Source organism: Elaeis guineensis, chromosome 4 (genome assembly GCF_000442705.2).
Source record: "Elaeis guineensis isolate ETL-2024a chromosome 4, EG11, whole genome shotgun sequence".
NCBI lineage: Eukaryota > Viridiplantae > Streptophyta > Magnoliopsida > Arecales > Arecaceae > Elaeis > Elaeis guineensis.
Window position 1 is genome coordinate 140,580,601 of NC_025996.2, and position 8,489 is coordinate 140,589,089.

Sequence of the window (8,489 nt, forward strand, 5' to 3'; positions counted from 1 at the left end):
CTACCAGTTGGCACTGAAAAGTTAAAAAATAAAAATAAAAAATAAAAACACCTTTAAGCTTAGTATTGTGTGGTATCGAGTGGTATCAAGTGAGTTGTGGCTGGTACAGGGCAATTTGGGCCAATTTGCCTAAGTAACCATCGTGAGGTATGCCAGATATCAATGCATAACAATCAGTATGGGCAGGTACACTTGGTATTTGGAACGTTGTCATAGACGATAATCCAAATCCCAGTGAAAGTTTGCGGAGTTGATTCAAGAAAACTATGTGATGACATGGTTTGAGATAGTACAGAGGTAATATCTACAATATTGTTTCCTTTCCCAGAAGTAGATTGGGGATGCACTCAGTGAGATTTGCTTTACTAAGTAGTAAGTTAGCTTTAACTAATTAATAATTACCTTATGTAATGTATGAGAGATTTCATCTGCAATCACAGCAAAAATCTTGAAGAACATTATGATACCTTTTGGAGTGTGTGCTAGAAACTAAATGTCTAAATGCTCATACCACGAGCAAAAATTGGTGAAATTGAGGATATCTTTGTAGTCAGAGTTGTGCCTATGGTATGCACTGCAATCAGAGCTTCTAAAATACCACATAATTACATCCCCATCAATAAACACTTGATAATCTCTCTCTCCTGTTCACTCACCCCCCTGCCACTGCCCCCCTCCCCCCAAGCCACCATAATCAGATTTCTTTTTTATGGAAAAAATTTTAGTTGCTACAACTATATGATTGATCCACCCATATGGTGACTGTTTCTTGGGATCTTGGCAATACGAAGAAATAAGTTGGTTATTAATTTATATGGTTACTCTTTGGCTTAGCAACAAACAAAGGGCAGCTCGAAGAGCTTTCTCTCTCTCTCTCTCTCTCTCTCATGCCTTCTTGACCTCAATGCTAGTTACCTAGGTCCATATGTTCGTTTGATTTTATTACATTAATCACAGTTTTCGCCTGAAGTAATGAACAAAAAACTATATTATATAAATCATCTTAAACGGTTAAAGCACATGCTACCAGTTGTTATGTGGAAAAGCTTAAAATGATTTGCTTCTCAGTAAGGGAGATATTAATTGTTCAAAACCCTTATTACCAGAAGAAGATTCCAGCATATCTTGTTTGTATGTGTCTATGATGCAGGTTTGGATGTAGAAAGCATGCCCACGAAATCTTGGAATATTTTGGTTTTGATGAAGCAAATTGTGCACATGCATTAAATAGCATAAGGACTTGAAACCGGTTAAAGAACATCTCCTACTTGTTTTAGGAGCTATTACTAGAGCTGCAGAAGAGCAATAATGAACTAGGAGTAGTGAATCTAGGAGAATGACATTAGCAAATGGTGTGATTAGTTGATGAGGGTAGAAAGAACAGAATTCTGATGTTTAATGTGCATACACAACAACATTTTGAGGAGGCTTTATTTCATGGATGAATATAGGTCAGTTGTGGGGTACCCTTTTCAGCTTAACAGTGCTATCAGTGCCAAGTGGTGGCAATATAGATCATTGTTCTAATGAACAACGCTGTCTGCTTAGGCACCATTCTAATGTTTTGATTCATGTTTCTGTGATATAAAATTGATATATGAATTAGTATTGAATGTTGCCCAAGTTGGTACTTCCTTCTAACTTACTACATTTTATTTGATGCAAGACGTTTCACTTTTTAGATGATATGTATTTTTCTTAGCTTTATTCCTACATTTATTAATTCTTGTGTTTATTATTTTTGGGTGACGCTCACCTTTGAGCACCCACCTAGTGCCTAAGCGAGTTTTACCTAGTCACTTTACACAGGTGCCAAGAATCTAAGTGTTCTCATATAATTACATATGCATAATATATAAATATATGAATACATAAATTCTATACCATATATAAAAATACAGTTTGCAATGAGGAAAATGTTGTTTTGATTCCATTTGTCATTTTTCTTTCCAAAATGTCCTTGCATCTCACTTACAATACATAAATAGTTTCTATTTATATAAATTTAATTATTTTTAAAATGTCAGATAATCAAAATACTGTCTTCTCGAAAAAAAAAGATAGAAAAGTTTAAATTGGATTCTCATTGCACTTTTTTAAGTGTGTCAAGTGTCAGACATTTTCCGTTAGTTTTAGCGGGACATTTCGATATGGAGTGTCTAGCCACATCATACTGTGCCATGTCCAAGCATCTAAAAGTGTTGACACTTCTGGTAGGTCAAAAATGGTGTCTTTAGTTTAACATAGGTCAAAGCCTAGGTGGCACCTTGGCTGTCCATTTGCCACGTACAATCTTCGAAAAGGTTGGTGGATTGTTCTATATATATGGAAAGGAACAATAATGAGAAGTTTTTAATTTTATCTGGTTTAAGGCCATAATTGAGGGGATGTAGGGTGGTAAGAAAGATGGATTGAAAAAAGGACGAAGGTTCTGGGAGGGAATCATGAGAAGTAAATGTTATAATCAACTTGTGTGCAGAAATACCATTATTGCTGAGGAGATTACCCATATTAATTGTCATGTCATATTTTATTCATGGGATAACTGTTGATGAGATGCGCTGCTCCTTAAATTTTGGCAAGTCCCATATTTTTGAAGCAAATACAATAGGTTTGCTTTTAGGTTTTGTTATAACATTAGGCAAAAACAAGGCACCCAAGAAAAAGTGTAACTTGATTCTATAGCATCTTCTCTTAAACTAAGTCATCGAAGTTGTAAACATTGATGGGATAGCAAGGCACCCCACCATCCCATGTGTTTGGATGGGGCACTGTCCTAATTGTTGGGATGGGACGAGCTGGGAAATGGGCCAGGATGGGGCAAGAGATCCACTTCTCGATTGTTGGAACATGGGAGATCTTGTTTGACGAAAAAACTGGGATGGCCCCATCCCATGGTATTTAAAACCATGTAGGTTATTAAGTAAAAGCATCTAGTGTTTCTAAATTTACACACAATTGTTTAGAGCTTTAAATTGTACTAGACAAGGTTAGCAGTTTTGGTATCGGGTATTGTATCAGTACTTTACCAGTTTAGTGTGGTACAGTTGGTATGGTACAGTCCACATCCTATATTGAAATAGCTCTCTAATCATTTTTCTCAAATTTTATCTCATTATGCCTTGATAGAAATCGGTATGCATTGTATGGACTGGTACACACCTTGGTATGCCATGGTACAAGTCGGTATCTGGTGGTATTGGGTGGTATGGGGCTTGTATTGGCTTGAAGTTGAGTTTCATATGGGTTTCCTCTCGGTGTGGTGTGGTATGCCTTGTACCGGACGGGGCAGGGCAGTATGACCATGACTCTACTAGACAGAACACTAGTTATCCTTTATACATTAAAATTAGTATTATTGGGCAACATATAATCTTGTTTTGGTTTTCCAATCCTTTAGGGTAAACAAAAATAATAAGCTGCATTAATCATCTAAAAACCTAATTTATTAAAGTTATATCTGATTAAAGTAGATGCATGCATTTTGTTCTAAGCATATTTTGTGCAAGTTTTTCTTTTTTTGAATGTTTTGTAAATGTGTATTAAATAATGCATGTTTATCCATCTGTATATAGAGAGAGCTTCAACGGGAACTAGAGCAGGTTGAGTCTGGAGTACGATCATCTCGAAGAGAATTCTCTTCTAATCCCAACAGGTGATATTTTTAACCATTCACCTTTACTTCATTCAAAATTTTAAAATTAGATCATGAGTACAAGAGTTGTGGTCAGGTGTATGTTACATATAAATCTTGGTGACCTTGATTGATTCTCCACTTACTACCAGCATTTTTCATGTTATACTTGTTTATTGGTTTGGTGAGCTATCAGACATGTTACTAACACAGTTATAGTTGGATAGTTATTATAGTTATAAGTATTACTAGAAATGTCAGATAACTAAATTGACAAATTGTTGCATCATGTGGTCTTGTTTGATATTTGAATACTCGTCTAGCACCCCTGTCCATATCACTTTGGGTTTTAAGGATGTTCTGTTTTCTATGCTAATGTGGCTTACCTGAACACAACCACAGGCAGAAAATGTCTAGAACTATTAGGTTGGAACATGTATGCTAACCGGTTGATAAAAAGAGAACTAAATATTAAGACTGAAAACAGCATTGTCTAACTCAATACCTTTCATTCAGGAAGCAATAAATGACCTTCCAGTGATACCTTATCAGCAAGTGTTGGATAAAAAAATAGATATTCTGATTGCTAATTGAGTAACCTAACACTCCCTCAAGAACCTGAAAAACTGTTCTGCATATTCTTAGGAAAGATGATGTTGGAATTTTTCAAATCTTTTCCATTTTTGCAAAAAGCCACTGAGAAGGAAGCAATAATGACCTTCCAGTGATACCTTATCAGCAAGTGTTGGATAAAAAAATAGATATTCTGATTGCTAATTGAGTAACCTAACACTCCCTCAAGAACCATAAAAACTGTTCTGCATATTCTTAGGAAAGCTGATGTTGCAATTTTTCAAATCTTTTCCATTTTTGCAAAAAGCCACTGAGAATGCAGTGATCACATTTTATATGCAACATCGTTTCATTCTTATCTAGTTTTTTTAAATTTTTTTTTCCTTATTGCGGCTGTTATGGAAGTGGCAGCATAGGCTTAGACAGTCCGCTGTTTCTGTCTTTAGAAGTCCATGCACCATGTCAACCCTTATATTTGTGCAGGCTACTTAGCAGGTGCCTAAGGGGCTTGAGTGGACCTTGGCATCATCCATAGGTCAGATGTGGAGTTATTTTTGGGATAGAGCAAACCAGTATCATGCATGATGCAAACAAATTATACCTTTCTTATCTACCTCATTGCTGTCAATACCCTTATTTTTAAATTCTATCAATTCTTGATTAGTTATTTGTTTCCATCTTTATAGTGTCTATTATTAGCTTGTTTTGCTTGTCGCATTAGAGTTGCATCTTTAAACTAGGTTAAGATCAAACTCTTTTATCATCTGCTCCTGCTATTATTTCCAAGCTCCTTTCAACAACCAACTTTAGTCATGAGGCAAAGTTGGCATTTTAGAAAGTTGTGAGCACTGCTTTTTCCGTATGAGGTTGGAGTTTAATCTAAAATTAAGTGGGTCGGTAATACTTTAAATCATTTTTGTCAAGCTAACTTACTGTGCAACCAAATTGGTCTTTAGGGACTGCTGTTTTGCTTGCAAAAGACTATATATACTAAGCCAACTTGTCCTGAAAAAGACCTGCATACAAGTGTCTTTGCTGCAAGTGACTTGTAGGTGGGCTTTCTGCAACGTTTGGCTATATTTAAGCTTTCGGTGGTTGGGGGTTAAATGATATGCAATTAATCAGCTTTTCCAGCATTTTGATACACTGCCAAATTGGCTGAGTCAACCTAAAGCCTTGTCTTGTGACTGGTCCTCTGACCCATTTCACATCCAAGGCCTTGCCTCCCTTGGCTTTAGGCAATCTTCACCCTCCCTCACGTTCAATCACTCATCCAGTTAGCAATGTGTGCCCTCTCGCTTCTCTCTCTCTCTCTCTCACACACACACACACCATACCCTTGCATCCTTTTTCTCTTCCCCTTCTTCCTTCTCCCTCGTGCTGAATTGAGCTGAATCTCTGTCACTCCCACTTGTTGACAAAGCGAGGATTTTTTTCCCCTTTGTCAATCGTCAATGATAATAGATGACAATTTATGAAAATATTTTCAAATTAAAATAAAAAATTTATTTTTATTTAGACTACCAACCAATGTTTTAAAGCACTTGATGGACATGGTGGTTGAGGGTTATGGCATGCAGTGGATGGTGGGCAACTTGAGCTCAAGGCAGATGTTGAAAAGATGGTAGTGTTATACCTTAGTAATGGCATGCTTAGGTGCTTCGAGTCTTGCCAGATTACCATGTGATCTTCTGGCTGCTCATATAATAGTATTTCCAGAAGTTTGTAAAAGCTTATTACTCATGCATTCTGATTTTATGTAGCAGGCCCAGGGAAAGGTACCGTGAAAGAGAGAATGGGAGATCCGGACAACATGAAGGAAGCTTAAGATCGAGCAGCAGAGACCGTGAGAGTGGTGCTCCACATATGGTGACTTCTGGTTCCAGCGGAGCTTCTCCAGCACCAACGGTAGTGTTGGCTGGGTCCCGATCATTTTCAGGTCAACTTCCAACAATACTGCAATCAAGGGAGCGCACAGATGAGCGTACCACTACCAGTTATGAAGAGAATATTGAGGGGAGTAGGGATTCGGGCGATACAAGCAGTGTTGGTGATCCAGACTTGGGTTCGGCCTTTGATGGGTTGGCAGGTGGATTTGGGTCAGCACCTAGGCATGGCTCACGGGGTAGCAAGTCAAGGCAGATTATAGAGAGGAGAGAGAGGGACGGGAGGCGTGAGGGAAAATGGGAGAGAAAGCATTGAGCCGTAAAAGTTAAAATTTAGGAGATATTTTTCATGTGTGGTTTTTGTTCTCAGATGAAAGTGCAGGAGAACCGGAGAGAATATTGTCCAGACCAGGTGGTGTGCCATGTAGAATGCATCCTCGTGGTTGTGAATGCAAGGCTCCAAACCTGATGAGCGTGGACATGGGTTTGGTTTGCTTGGAAGCTTTCGCTGGGGTGGCATGCTATCACATCACATTGATGGGTTCCATGTAAATTGTTGGTCCGATGATCGTTGTAATTCGACTTGCTTCTGTTTCTATTGTTTCATTGTCAGATGCTGTAAAAGTCGTTGATCTAATGTACAGGTAACAGGTACCAGGTACCTTAGGATTGGTTTGGCATTACAATCGGCATTGTGAAGTTGCTTGAATTGGTACCTAGTGAGACACTTTCTCTTGCCCTAGCAAGTCCAGAGGGATCTTTAGTGTACCAAGTCTGGAATGGGTACCAAAGCATGCATGGCCTCTTTCCCCCGCGCTGACCCATAGTGAACCTCTCGACCCGCATCCAGCATTCCTATCCATGCTTCACGTGAATTTCTATGTTGGTGGGATTGGCATCAACATGCTCTCCCCCGGAACCTTTGCTCCTCTTCACCCTCCTGCCTGATTCTCCAGTTCTTTGCAACCATTTGCTGCTCCCGAGGGTGGAGGCAGGCAGGCCATTCACAAAATTCCTCTTAGCTTCCGTGAACAGCTCTCGGTGTCAGAGCTCAGAGGTCTGTTCAATTCTGTGGTTCTCATCATCGTTCCGGCTATTTTATTTTTGGACAGCCAGCCGGAAAAGGGTGTTTCCCCGAGGATTCATTAAATAATGATTACGCGTGGTTTTGGAAGTATGGTCTCATACAGCATTGTGTACATCGATTGTGTCTGGAAAGTAACAAAACGGTCGATGCGACGATATGAGGAGAAGCCCGGCTTGGAATCTGAGATACAAAATGAGGATTTGGAAAAAGCTTCTCAAGGTTGAGGATGACTGAGGGAATGCTGTGTTCCAAGCTGTTAGTTGGCACCATGTTCTTCTCCAAATCCCGTGTTTGAACCTTGACCCATTGGTCATTGGCTTCTCTAAGGACTTTGGTGTTGAGCTATTCATTTTTCCAATCATAATTATAACAGAAATAACTGATGGAACCCAACTGTGTTTGATATTTGAAAGACCAGAATTAGCTTTTATCATGAGTAAAGCTAATGCGTGAATCAGTAAATGGAATAAGATGATTGTTTGGAACCATGGATGTCGTGGATGGTGAACTCCCATATAGGTGTGATGGGGCCGGATGGTTATGGTGTATTGTGCATGCTGAACCAATGCATGATGCAAACTGACTCGTTTATATGTGCATTCTTGACTGCAAACTAATAGGGGAAAAAGGGCAATGTAATTGAAATGAGCATTGTCGTTGTCAGAGCTCAAATTAAACTATGCCAGAGGATTTTATTTAGCTTTCGCAAGGCACCTGAAAAGCTAGCACTCGGATGCTTATTGCATTTTTGGAATTGCAAAATCTTTAGGGGCCTTTCTATGGCTTCTAGTATTGATGATATCTTCAGTAAAAATTATGATCACAATGAATTTATTGAATAGATAACTCAAAAAGATGCAGTTTATGACGAGTTTAAATCTGAAATCAGATTTCTGCTCTAGTCAGCCCTTACGTTAGGTTTTTGATTTAGGTCTACCAGCTACCTCTGATTAGTCCAATACCAGAATGTTGATTCTAATGTGTCCGAGGAGAATTAGGGTTATGAGTTACAATGTGATATGTGGATGCCATGTACAAGTTCTTGAAAGATATGGCAGAACAATAAAATAGAATAGAGAGAACAAAAAATGAAACAAAAAAGATAGAATGTAAGATTTGTGGTTGGATGGCTTTGGGTTTTTTTCGATAAGGATTTTTGTTATTGATTTGATAATTTTAAGAGAGTTCTAGATGGATATTTAAAATTACCATCGTATCTATTTCACTGTCTTCAGAGTGTAATGTTAAAATATCCGAATGTTACTCCTTCACATCTACACATATTCCACTTATCTCTCACAAAGCGAAC

General features: G+C 38.4%; 1 protein-coding gene across 6 annotated transcripts in view; it reads left to right on the top strand.

Moving 5' to 3' along the window:
• Positions 1–6,779, top strand: part of LOC105060827 (uncharacterized) — a 56,768-nt gene extending 49,989 nt beyond the window's left edge. For 4 of the 6 annotated variants that reach the window (XM_073256900.1, XM_019845885.3, XM_073256903.1 and 1 more), the window contains 2 exons: positions 3,576–3,655; positions 5,971–6,779. In XM_073256900.1, coding sequence (XP_073113001.1) covers positions 3,576–3,655; positions 5,971–6,409 — 519 coding nt within the window. In that variant the 3' untranslated portion in view covers positions 6,410–6,779. The remainder of the gene's footprint in view (positions 1–3,575; positions 3,656–5,970) is intronic. The other 2 variants (XM_073256901.1, XM_019845886.3) reach the window with 1 other exon arrangement.
• Positions 6,780–8,489: the final 1,710 nt, after the last annotated feature.